The sequence below is a fragment of the Sceloporus undulatus genome, chromosome 3 (assembly GCF_019175285.1).
Source record: "Sceloporus undulatus isolate JIND9_A2432 ecotype Alabama chromosome 3, SceUnd_v1.1, whole genome shotgun sequence".
NCBI lineage: Eukaryota > Metazoa > Chordata > Lepidosauria > Squamata > Phrynosomatidae > Sceloporus > Sceloporus undulatus.
Window position 1 is genome coordinate 215,550,909 of NC_056524.1, and position 13,090 is coordinate 215,563,998.

At 42.4% G+C, this 13,090-nt stretch overlaps 1 protein-coding gene and 1 pseudogene across 1 annotated transcript; one reads left to right on the top strand and one right to left on the bottom strand.

Annotated features, from left to right (window-relative positions):
- The window catches only part of LOC121925941, a 28,237-nt pseudogene extending 19,355 nt beyond the window's left edge, over nucleotides 1-8,882 (top strand).
- Nucleotides 8,883-9,217: 335 nt separating this feature from the next.
- LOC121926446 (presenilins-associated rhomboid-like protein, mitochondrial) lies at nucleotides 9,218-12,855 on the bottom strand. Its single transcript, XM_042459435.1, has 3 exons — nucleotides 12,701-12,855; nucleotides 10,843-11,041; nucleotides 9,218-9,923 (listed from the first exon to the last, which is right to left on the bottom strand). Exons 1-3 carry the CDS (start codon nucleotides 12,769-12,771, stop codon nucleotides 9,777-9,779), a joined length of 417 nt encoding a protein of 138 aa, XP_042315369.1. The 5' UTR covers nucleotides 12,772-12,855; the 3' UTR covers nucleotides 9,218-9,776.
- Nucleotides 12,856-13,090: the final 235 nt, after the last annotated feature.

A 13,090-nucleotide genomic window follows, 5' to 3' on the forward strand; every position in this document is an offset into this window, starting at 1 on the left:
AAAAACATAAGTAGAAACTAATACAAGAGAAGACTATTTTCTCAGTGCCTAACTTACACAAATCATAAAAAGCCACCCTTAGGGCCAAGGTGCATTTTCAAGGAGTAACATCTCTCTGGCCTAAACACTGGTCTACTCATTGAGTTATTATATGTTGGTTGCCTATCGTTGTGTGATGTTTCCACCTCATCATATTCTCAGAATAATGATATCCCTCCCACCATATCCATTGGTTAATGCATCTGGTCTTACACTTCTGTCTCTGATAAATTTCTGGCATCGTTTTCTTAATTGGCGTCTATTACGCCGATATATCCTACATTAAGAGTCTTTATTTGGTATGACCGTGGTTGTTTACACTTCTATCACTGTGGCAGGGAAGCCATCTTTCCTTGTGGTCATTAGATTGCATCCAAACTGCATCTCCCTCTTGTAAGGTTGAAGTGATCTAGCGTGCGATCATAAAATGTTTTTTGTCTTTGTTGAACTCTTTGTAGATTCCTGATGCACATTAACGGGATCTTAGGGCATAATAAACCAGTTGTTATGGGACGTTTACTTCTCAACATCCTGCCCATCAACATTTGTGCGGGCGAATATGACAACCCTGTTGCACTGGTGATTGCGATATTCCAACAATGCTAGATGTAATCCCCACCAGCCTTCTTTACTTTGTTCATAAGCTGTTTGATAGACTGAATTGCTCGTTCTGCCTACCATTAGATTGTGCATAATCCGGCTACTAAAAGCATTGTTCAAAACCCCCCATTCTTAGCAAATGTTTTAAATTCTTGACTAGCAAATGGCATGTTATCACTCACCACTATTCTTGGTATTCCATGGCGAGCCAACACAGACTTAAGCCTACAAATTACAGTTTTTGCAGTTTTTATCAGGTAGACTTATTATTTCTGGACATGTGATGTCTGCTGTTGGAATCCAATCTTATAAGAATCCACACAGAGTCCATCTTCATGTAGGAGCAGTAAGTTTATTCATCCTAGGCACTGAGACAGCCAGGTCCAGGAGAGTGAGATGAGGAAGAGAGAACACAAACCCTCTCCAACCCCTTAATAGTATAGTAACTACAGCTGATATGACAAGGGCTGTTGTTAAAGGTACCTACATCACAGACATTAACTCTTAGTTGATTTATCTAGCACCCATGATTCCTTGAAATATTATATTTTTATCAGAATAGAAAATTAAGGTGAAAATGGGATCATATTTCTAAAAAATCATATTATAAAAGTATTTCTTTCTTTTGTATATATATATATGCCTGTGGTGTGTGTGTGTGGGTGGTGTGTGTGTATTTAGGGAGCCACATTTATGGTCTACAACTCATATAAATCCACCTCAGTAAGGCCAGTGATAGTGGACTGTTCCCCAAAATATGGAGGGACAAAAAGTCACTCCCTGCCGTGATGTCCTGCCAGGGCTGATTAACTTTCCCCTGCATTTTTCTTTCACATTGGTTTCAGGCCTTAGATTGTTTAGTGTAGAAAAGTCATGTACTATATTAGTTTGTGGGAGGAGCTGTAGTTTCCCCTGCATTATTTCCAGGTTTGGTTTGCCCTTTCCCAACATGCTCTGCTGTAGCTAGAGGTTTTTATAGTTGGGGAGCAGACCTTGCTGAGAGCAAGCAGGCCCAGACAAACCGGAAAGGGCATTTCTTACAACACATTCATAGCCAAATTAGTTACCATCAGCAAGAAAATAGAGGAATTCAGGAGCGAGAAAGACCCTGCACCAGCTCTATTGAGTGAGGAGAGCCCAAACAACTCAGACCCAGAAAGATGACATCCAGAAGATGCTGAACTGGAAAGTATCTTTTATTTAAGGCTGGGGGAGGAAAACCTTTATTTTTTGTCCTTTAAATTAAATTTTCCCCCTTTTGAACTTTACATCAGCTTCAGATCCTTTCTCTGGGTATCAACAGTTTGTTCTCACCAGGGTACTGGCGTTGCAACTCCCAAAACTGCCACCACCTTTAGTTGGGTGTGTCTTCATACTGCCACTCAGTGGAGATTTTTCAGAACAGGGGAAAAAGCCTGGAATAAATGGTTTGTTGTTGGAGCACTCTGGATGCTTCACCAGATAGTCCTGGATGGAGTGGGCAATGGTGTCTGAAAAATCTCAGAACGATTGGCACGATTTTACTCCCAATTTTTTCTCCATCTGAAAACTCTTGTGTTGTATTGTACTTCATACTCAATTCCCAGGTACTGTTTATCAACTGTCAACTGAGCATTAAATCCCTGGACCAGGGATTGCAGAAAGAACACAGTTATAACTTAATAGTGCCTTGTCACCTCTGATGATTAATAGCCCATGGTACAAACTGGTGTGTGCGTCCTCAATTAAAACTGAGAGAAATATAGATATTGTGATGAAAACTCACCTTTCATTTAAAAACACAATCATTTTCTTCTCTAGAAAATGTTCTCTTTCCTCATCTTAAGAAACTTCTCTAGGATTCTATTTTAGGTCTTTCCCCTTCACTTGTTTACATTCCCCTTTACTTTTGTGTTTCTGCAGAGGAATTTTTCCCATGGCATCAACCACTACTGAATATTGACAAGATTCTGCTCTTTTTTCTTGAACAATTGCTTCTATTTTTGTCAATTCACTCTTCATATTATGTCCACTAAACTGTGTGAATGAGTGCTTCTTCAACTATAAAAACTTAAATGCTTGGAGGCCTATCAGATTGGGACTCTGGTGAAACACAAGTAGATTCTTTAACCCTTTGCCCTTGGTAGTGGATCTATTCCAATCAGAACTTCTTAATTAATGTGTGTGATGTTTGTCATATTTACGTTCACATTGCTGTCACATTATGTCACATTGTGTGCCCTTCAGTGATCTACTCGCACCCACTCAAGCTTAATAATAGAGAGAGCATTTCATACACGGGTGGCATAGGCGATTATGGAGACGAGGAAAACGGGGAAGAAAAAAGGTATACTCCTGGCAAGTCATGTAATTGTGCTGAAGATTTTCAGGACTAAACCAACAAACCATTCAGGACTTAACCCAAAAAACCATTCTCAGGACTTTTCCATGAATGATTTGTGATTTTTTTCCTGGAGTATGCCTTTGACTTCGTGGTTTTCCCCAGCCTGATAATCTCATTAGTGAATTCTTGGTCTGGAATGAAGGGTAGTCCATCTTCAAATCTACTTCATCACTGAATGCTCTTGTACCATACTAATTCTATTCTTGGCCTATCCTATCATAGTTATTAAGGAGATGATATCCCCAAGTCCTATTCGCACTGCACAGTTCTATGGTATTATTATGGCGAAGAACTAGAGCTGGGTAATTATTGCTTGCATTTTGACCACCAATGCCACTCCCACCACCCCGCCTAAATCTCAGCGTCCCAGCTGTGCTCAACTGGCTGATTGAAGAGCTGGGAGCTTTCCCAGTTTGCAAATCAGCCTGTTGAGCATGGTTGGGAACCGGGGTTGAGGAGGGTTTTAGGCAGGAGACAGGCATCGTGTGCTAAATGCGAGTGATAAGACCTGGCTGCATCCCATAAGAGGATTCAAACGAGAAAGGTAAGCCGGGGTTTTTTAGCGGTGCAAAAAATGTCTTGAGGGCATTTGCTTCTTAATATTGAAAACATTCCTTCTCTTCTGATTTTTAACTGAGAGCTAAACGACACCCTGCTTTATAATACCTATTGTAGTTTAGCATCAGTTTCTTTTTACCTTCAGCTAGTAAGAGGGCCTATTCAGATCAGACAGTTCTGTGCAAGTGCAGACACTTTATCTCCCCCACAAGTTATTTGGACAAACACACATTGTGAGGCATAAAATGAGGAGAATCCCCTATGTGCCACTGGAAAGCCTCTCACCACCATTTTCTAGCCCATGGAGAGGATTTGAAATAAAAACTGAAAGCGAAGGAGAGGTTTAAATCTGTGCATTTTCCTGTAATAGTTCCTGATCTGATTGGGCTACAGGGCTTACTTGAAGTTTTAAAAGTGATCCTACATTGCATAGGATGCATTTAACATTACATATATTAACCCTAAGACCCTGGCCTGAGTTCTCATCATTTCTCTCAAATACTCAGTAATTGTAATCTTGCTGGTGAAACCAATTCTCTATCTTAACCTTTTACCTCCGTCTTAAATTCAGTTGAGTATCCCATTGCTTCCTTTGTCTCTCGATTATTTCTTCCCAGCCTGCTCTCTGTGTACATTCATTCAGGAGTGACATAAACAGGGGGCTGTTACACAGACACGTGTACATACACACAGTGTAAAGGAAATAAGATTAATCATGAGCTATGTTCCATGATTTTGTTTTGCTGGAATTAATATAGGCAGCTCCTCTCACGATCAGCGTGAGCTCATTTGGGGCAGCCAGCTAGACGAAGAGGAAACTCTATGTGATTGGAGGCAGGACCAATGGGAAACTGGCCACTGATAAAACACAGTTTATGACCCAGCATGAACAACTGGAGCTTTTAAAAGCCCCCATGCCTGTTGAAGCAAATGTGTCAATGCTACAAGTTTTCATGGACCATATCTGACGTTGTCTGGTAAGTAAAAAATTCATTCTCCAGTACAAATATAATTTTTCTCTGCCTGAACTGTAGCACTAGAATTTTCCTTGAAGGATATAGAATCATAGAATCATGAGTTGGAAGAGACCGCAAGGGCCATCCAGTCCAACCCCCTGCCATGCAGGAAATCCAAATCAAAGCATCCCCGCAGATGGCCATTTAGCCTCGTTAAAGAACCATTAATCATGAAGTGATTTAATAAAGAATTGCTTCTTGCCAACCAGGTTCCAGGGCTGAGGAACCTGCACCCTTCCAGTGTTTGTGCACTACTGCTCCCCTTGCCCCTATTATTAGGCAACTCCATGGAGATTTCAGACAGGGGAAAAAGCCGTGGAGTAAATGGTTTTGTTGCTGGAAGCATTCCTGGATCTTTTATTGGATAAGGCCTGGATGAGCGTGATGTTTTTTGAAAATTTCAATCTGCATCCAGCACGTTGTGTGATTATGTCGGGAGGGTATGCCTTTTTATTTCCCAGCTTTTTTTCCCAATCTGAAAAATTTCTTAGGTGGGAAGCTGATGGAACTGGAGTCGCTGGCAACTCTGGAAGGCCCCAGGCTCCTTAGTGCCAGTCTATAAATTAAATTTGCATTTTGTGTGGAGGGACCATCACTGGGAATACTGTTTAAAAAAGGGTAACTTAATCACGGTCCAATGTGTGCACATGAGAGGAATTCTTTATAACAGCAGTTGGCACACACTGGTGCTGGCAATATGCTACGGCAGTCATCATGGTACTAGGTGGTGAAGTGGGCTCTCTTACAAATGGGGTGAATATCAGGTTTATTGTATAATAACAAGCATTAAATACTTAACTGTGGGAATATTCTAGCACAAAATGTATTGCCAACCATCAACTGGGACATTTTTTAATGGAATTGGTTTAAATTGGTTAAATTGGGAGTGGTGGGATGGGGGCTATCACTGACGATCTGAGGGATACATGCTCTCCCAGTACTTGAACAGTGTGTGTCTGTACAGTATATCACTTGCTGGAGAGCATGATGGGGAGGAGCTCTTGCCTTTCTGTCCTTCTTGTGGCTTCTCCCAAGAGGGCAATTGGCTCCCCACTGAAGGAACAAGATGCTGTTCTAGATAGGCCTTTGGTCTGATTTGATATTGCCCTTCTTATGTTGTTATGATCTTATGATCCTTTATGGATACATGTTATTATAGAGGTGTCCAAAATTTGGTAAGCTCATATTCACATACAAAGTAGATAATTTTGGATGAATTTTGAAATTCAAGACAAGGAGAGCTATATTAAGTCAAGAGTCTGTGAGATTCTTGACCATCACATTTTGTCAACATTCACGACATGTTTTTTAAAATAACGATAAAAAATTATATGATGATGTACCTTTTTTATAATAACATGTTCTCCTCAGAAGGAGCTGGAGTGGTGTTGGTAGTGTTAGGTGTTACCCTAGGACTTCAGGAGACCAGGTTTCAAATCCCTGCTTAGCCAGAAAACCAATTAAGCAACCTGGGGCAAATTGCACTCTTTCAAGCATTAGAGGGAGGTAGTGGCAAACTACCTCTGCCAAGAAAAACCTACCATAGGGTCACCAATAAGTTGAAGTCAGCTTGAAAGGCCTTAACAACAACAAGGTCTGCCAAAACGAGCCACAATTTAAAACAAAGGCAGATAACCACTTTCAGGCTTGAGTGTCCAGTAAATTTGAGAGTAGTACTTAGGGACCACATCTCAATGGTGAGTGGGCAAGGGAAAAAAAGGATTGGGACCAAAAAGCCAGCATATTTTTAGCTTAAACCTCTTAGCCTAAGGAAAAAGTTTATCAGCCTTTTAGTCGAGGAAAACACTGTTGAAAAATTGGGAAAGAAGAAAATGATGGTGCCATCAGAAGGGTGGTTGTGACCATTGAGGAAGTCCAGTGGTCTGATAGGCTTGGGATGCCCAGGGAGGGCCAGCTTGGTAAGGAGAGTGATGGTCCTTTGCTTCAGTTAGCCTTCCTGTAACACTGTAAACTGAACACTGGGCATAAAAGGCACCTTATCATGAATAGGAAACATCGGTGAAACTCGTAAACGAGGACCTTTTTTCTGGATCAATGTGGAAATCAGTGGATAGGAGAAAGGGAAAGCAAGTAAAAGGCTATGGCGAAATGAATGAGAAATGGGGTTTTTACAAAAATTTCATGCAGCCATTCCCTCCTTTTCACAAATTCAAGATATGAAGAGGGATGGAGGTTGGGGGAAGTAAAATAATTTTTCCAGCTTCATTCTGTAGGTGGTTTTAGTACAAGTTTGTTAACATAAACTTTAATGCATTTTAATTTCAATTAAAACCGTCAAAAAAAATCCTTTTCAATGCAGTTAGTAGTGGAATGTTTAGCTTATTAATAAAATCATTTAAACACTTAAACCCCTTTCTCCTAACTTCTCTGTACTTATACAACATCGCTATACATGGTCAAAGACCAAATAAATTTTATTACTGATACATTATCCATCAGTAATTTGCTTCAGACTAATGGGGCTCACCTTTCTTTGGCCATTATCAGATGAGGCTTGAACTGGGGGACTTCAGGCACTGGGGCGGTTCGAATTAACGTTATTTTCGGCTCAATACGATCATACCTGGGAGCCCCTACGAATTGGCAGGATTCAAATTGGCCAATACGCATTCGCGCGACAGTGTATTCAGTGCAGAATGTATAGTCACACACCGGCGCTCAACATGAGGATTGGGCGATTCGTATCGGCCGGCGCCGCGCACCATGCTCAGTGGTGCCCGGCATGGGTTGGCGACCTTAAACGCTTCGGGGTGAAAAGGGGAGGTCCCGTCATGACACAGCCCGGTAAACAGCTGGAGAGCCAGCTCATGCACATTAACATCGCGATACAACGTTGCCCATTACTGTTCCTCTCTACATTCCTGCTTGGTTTTAATGTTACCATGACCTTCCCTGCAAACAATTAGCAATGCCCGGTTTCTACGTGTGTGTGTGTGTGTGGTGGGGGGTGTGTGTGAGTGGTGAGGGATGGCGGATAAAAAGAGAGGCAGCTTCCTCACGGGCGCCCAAACCGCGGCTTTTTTTTTCTTTTGCCGCAAGAGAGGTGCGCAGCTGCGCAGCTACAGCTAAGCAGCGGCGGCTCCCTTCTGCCCAGGGCTTGGCAGGGAACAGGTGCGGGGCCGCTGAGAAATCGCAGCGATCGCCGCCGTTCCAACGGCCTCCTCTTCTCCTCCCGGCTTGAGAGGGCAGCCTAGGCTGGCTCCAAGCCGGGAGGAGGAGGAGGAGGCTTGCTGGAACCCAGCGATTCCAGCGGCCCCCGCGCCTCTTCCCTGCTTGGATGCAGCCTAGGCTGGCTCCCAAGCCGGGAGGAGGAGGAGGAGGGCTGCTGGAACCGCGATTGATCCAGCGGCCCCCGCGCCTCTTCCCTGGCTTGGGATGGCAGCCTAGGCTGGCTCCCAAGCCCTGGGCAGAAGGGAGCCGCCGCTGCTTAGCGCTGTAGCTGCGGCAGCTGCGCACCTCTCATGGCGCAAAACGAAAAAAAAGCCGGGTTTGGGCCGCCCCCCCCCCGCTCCCTGGAAACTGGCAAGAGGAAAGACCCACACCGGAAGTAAAAATTGGAATCTGGGGGTCTTGCGATGGAATTCAGGACTGGGTAGTCCACACCAACCCATTCGCACTGAGATCGAAACAGAGCCCCAATCCAGGATATCGCCATCCCCTTATCAGCGCACTGGCCAACACGCTCCAAAAAGAGGATCCAGTACGCATCAGTTCGCATCTCGCGCATTCACGTGCGTTCGGATTGGGCCATTCGAATGAGGTATGATCGTATTGAGCGAAATAACGTTAATCGAACCGCCCGTGCTGAAGTCCCCCAGTTCAAGACTCATCTGATAATGGCCCTCTGTGTTGTGGGTAGAGGAAATCTGATACTAACCTTTTGGACAAAGCCTAATTTGTTTGATTGAGAACCAACACATTATTGAGAAAATCATTTGCTTCTCTACCATTCCAGGTGGGGCAATGAGGGCAATATACCTTACAGCCCAACTCACAGCACATGGGTGCCTGATAACACAGTTAAATCATGAACGAGCAAGTTGTGGAATTGGCCCCTTGCAACAACAAACTGTTTATCACTGGAGGTCGGGATGAGAAAAATGAAGTCATTGCCACAGTGTTATGTTGGGATGCTGAGACCCAGAAACTGAGACAGGGAATGTGGTCCTTCCCCGTGAGTCTCCCATCATGGAAGCGTCACTCTCTCTCCGGAAAATCCTACAACATATATCCGCAAAATAGTGCCTGAGCAAGTCTCTGTCTAACTGTGGAGAAAGACTCAGGATATGGGAAGAAGAGGAAGAGGAAGAAGTGATCACAAAGAACCAATACCTCATTTTTCCCAAGGATATATATAGGCTAATTGAGATGAAACCACCAAGCTGTCAGAACAGAATCCTTGTGAGAAACCTTTTGTTGTAATTGTTCAGTTTCCTCGTTTGGGAACTGCAATGCCTTAAATTATGTTCATATCTGGACTAATGCTATTTAATTGATGGAAGTATCAACTAGTGAGAAAATTTTTCATTCAGTTAGAGCTGTGAGTTGCAGGTGTATGTGTGAGTGCGCTTGTGTGTGCATGTTGGAGTGCGCACATGCTTTTATCTGGTTCTAATCCAAAATTTCCATGATTTACAACTACCAATAAAAGAACAATCGTAACAGAGAACCTTAGTATATAAAATGCACCAGAAATTATTATAGTACAGTACTACATAATACAGTACTGCTGGTATTCCAATAGTGAATTACAGTATCCAATTCCATCTATGCTTACAAATATTAATTTGCTACAATTCAGTCAAACACAGTATATTATTCATGATGCTATGTCCCACAATTATAAAACACAGAATTTTCCTCTTGATAAGGAACGTGTTATACATACATTGATTTTTCACCGTATGAAAAATATTTTTCATCATATGAAGCTTTCAGACATATGAACAACATTGAGATACCCTAGATAGTTCTCTAGATATTAAAACACAAAAGGGGGGGGGGGGCGAATTCAGTGAACATTTGCACTAGGGGTTGTTTTCCTCACTGCTTCAATGGTAAAGTTCTACTTTAATTCATTAGTGTAGAATATCAGAGTTTTACTACACTATTGTAAGAAGAAAGAAAGCTTATTTTTGTTACTATTTGGAATAAGTTCCTTATACCTGCCTTCTGAAGTTCAGCCCTTTCTGTGGGCGCATTCTGTCCATCCAGTCTGCTCGAGCATCTTCAAAATAGTTCTGGACCCTAGCTTTGAGATGTTCATATTGCCAAATAGCAGCTGATCCAAAAGCACAGCCTGAAAACTAGAGAACATTAAGAATATATTTAATTTATATTTCAGGGAATACGTCATTTATTAAAATAGGGGGGGGGGAACACAAGTGTATACTGGCAACATTTGAATTATGCCAGAACAGCAATCATTATGAACCAAGTTACAATTTCAATACTAAGAATATCTGATAACAGTTTTAGCCACTGAAGCTTATGCAGTCTTTAGAGGATTATAATGGAACCTCTATAATACAAAGGCCCAGGGCCCTTAACAGTTCCACAGATCAGACAACTCTTATAGACATATCTTTATCAATCATGGTGCTTCAATGGATCTGGCTGCCAAAATCCCTTTGTTTCGTTATTACCTGCCCTCAAGTCTATTTTGATTCATAGCGACCCTGTGGATGAAATACCTCCAAGAACCCCTATCTTTCACTTCTCTACTTACTTCCTGTGAGCCTATGCCCATGCGCCCCCTGACTGAGTCCATCCATCTGGCATGCAGCCATTCTCTCCTTCTACCCTCTACTTTTCTGAGCATGATTCTCTTTTCTGGTGATCCATGCCTTCTCATTATATTGCCAAAGCATGGAAGCTTTAATTTAATCATCTTGGCTTCTAAAGAGATCTCTGACTTGATCTGTTCCAAGACCCATCTTGTCCTTTTGGCTGTCCATAGTATCCTAAGTACTTTTATCCAGCACCACATTTCAAATGAGTTGGATTTTCCTTCTGTCTGCTTCCTTTATTGTCCAGCTCTGGCATCTGTACATGGTGATGGGGAATACAATGGCTTGTATGTTTTTAACTTTTATGTTCAGTTTCATATCTTTACTCTTCAGGATCTTTTCTGGTTCTTTCATAGCTGTACTTCCCATTCAAGTCTACCATGTATGGAAATAAACCAACTTGTTAAATCCATACAAACATGTGCCAAATAATTACCCCGACTGTGAAGATGAATGGCTTCACAAGCTTCTTCGCTGAACGAGAAGATTTGTGAAAGGCTGGGTCCTGAACTGCAGGAGACAAACCACTTTTCTGTGGTTTAGCGCCAGCTTCCAAGTTTGACCTATGAGGATCACTCTTCTGTGCTGGTCTTCTGAACCCATTTTTCTGTTGTGCATATGGATACAAAGTAAACCTAAATGGGGGGAAATAGAAAAGTGAACACAAAACAGATACATTTTATTTATTTTATTATTTATTTTATTATTTATTTATTTACAGTATTTATACCCCGCCCTTCAGCCCTAAAGGCTCTCAGAGCGGCTTACAGTTGTTATTATTTTTAATAAGACGGTTCCCTGCCCTCAAGCTTACAATCTAAAAAGACACGACACAAAAGGAGAAGGGAATATGGCGGGGAAGGGGATCAGGTCCAGCAGTTCTTCTTTCCCTCTGAGGCCTGGACCATTTTAAATGTTTACTAATAGCTGAAAGGAAACTGCAATTTCCTATTCAGATAATAACTCAAAAGCATAATTTCAGCCCCTCTGAAATCCTAGGATTCCTTTACTTTATGACAAAGAGTCATAGCAGACAGCCATTCCGCTCCCCCTGGAAATTTGGAGACAGTGTGGGAGGGGGATTACATCCATCAGATACTGCCTCTTCCTATCTCCCTTCCAGGACAGTGCAGTGGCAGTTGGGATGAAAAGGGGGGCCTTTCATTGCTTCTGGGCATGATGGAACTGATGCTCAAACTACAATTATGAGTTCCAGATGTACAGCCTTGACAGTTCTTAGCAATGAAGGCACTAACAAACTGGATCTTCTAGGTTCATTTCTTCACAGTACTCCACGATGTTGCCTCTGTCCATTTGTTTTTCAGCGTATCATTGGTCCTGAACAGACAGGCCAAAGTAAAGCTGCTTTGGGTCTCTTTGGAGGTATGCTCTTTAAATGACACACACATCTTAAGAGGCAAGAAGTAGCGCCAAAGCTGTACTACAGTCCTTAGGACTCATGCATCATTTAAAGAGCATACATCCAAAGAGACCCGAAGCAGCTTTATTTTGGCCTGTCTGTTTGGGCCCATTATGTTCATTTATATCTTTTCTTTCCCAGTGGTTGAACAATAAACCTTTTACATAGATTTCAGTAAAATCATCCAGCTAAAGTAAGATTAATACTTATCTAAAAATAGCTGAACCCTTCAGAACCACAGTGAAATTGACACTGTGATGCAATTCTGCTATTAACTGGCAACTTCAGAATATTTTGATGCAATAAGCTACAAGAATGATTCAAGCTCATCTATTGGACAGTTTTAAATTTGGATGTTTAATCTCTTTTTATGGGTTGGTCACTGTTTTTATGATTGGGGGAGGTTTTTGAAATTGTAATTTTTAATTGTCTGATGTTTTATTTATGCTGTTGGAATCCAGTTTGATTCCTTTGTGAAAAAGCGGAACACAAATAAATATTATTATTAAAAATATTACTATCTAGGTAACTCAATTACCCCCATCAAAGCACTTCAAAAAGCATTTGCTCTTCTCATCTGGGACACAGAACAATTATTTCTGGGCCAACAGCTTGCAAGACTCACTACTTAAGCTCCTTATGACAACAGCTTACATGGGGGGGGGGATGTGTGCCGCTCTGGGCCCACAACAAACTCCAACTCCCAGAATTCCATAGCAAAAAGCCAGGCAACAAGTAAAAGCTGTGCCAAACCGGGTTATTTCTCCAGTATGGACGCAGCCAAAGTGGCTCTATGGGAAAGCCCTGCAGGCAACGGAGGGGCGCCCGGTGCCTCTCTCCCTCCACAGCCACGTCATCGCCGCCTTGCCCTTACCTGCGCCCTCGGGTTCGGCTCCCCCACAACTCCTGCCTGACCCACACACGAGAACAGCAGCTCCACGCCATTTTGTTCACCCTCGGAAAAGAACACTTCCGGGTCAGCGCCTACTTCCGCCCTCCATCTTGAAAGCGGCCCTGCTGCTACTGACGTTCGTTCCCGGGTGACGTCACAGGATAAGCCCCGCCCAGGCGCCTCCTTCGGGAGGGAGGGAGGGAGGGAGGTGTCTCTGCATAGAAGGCTTCCTTAGCCACGGGGAAATAGTCATAGTGATAATAATACAGCACGATAGATTTTATTTATATATATATATAATCTATCGTGCTGTATTATTATCACTATGACTATATTATCACTATGACTATATATTATAGATAACACACACAT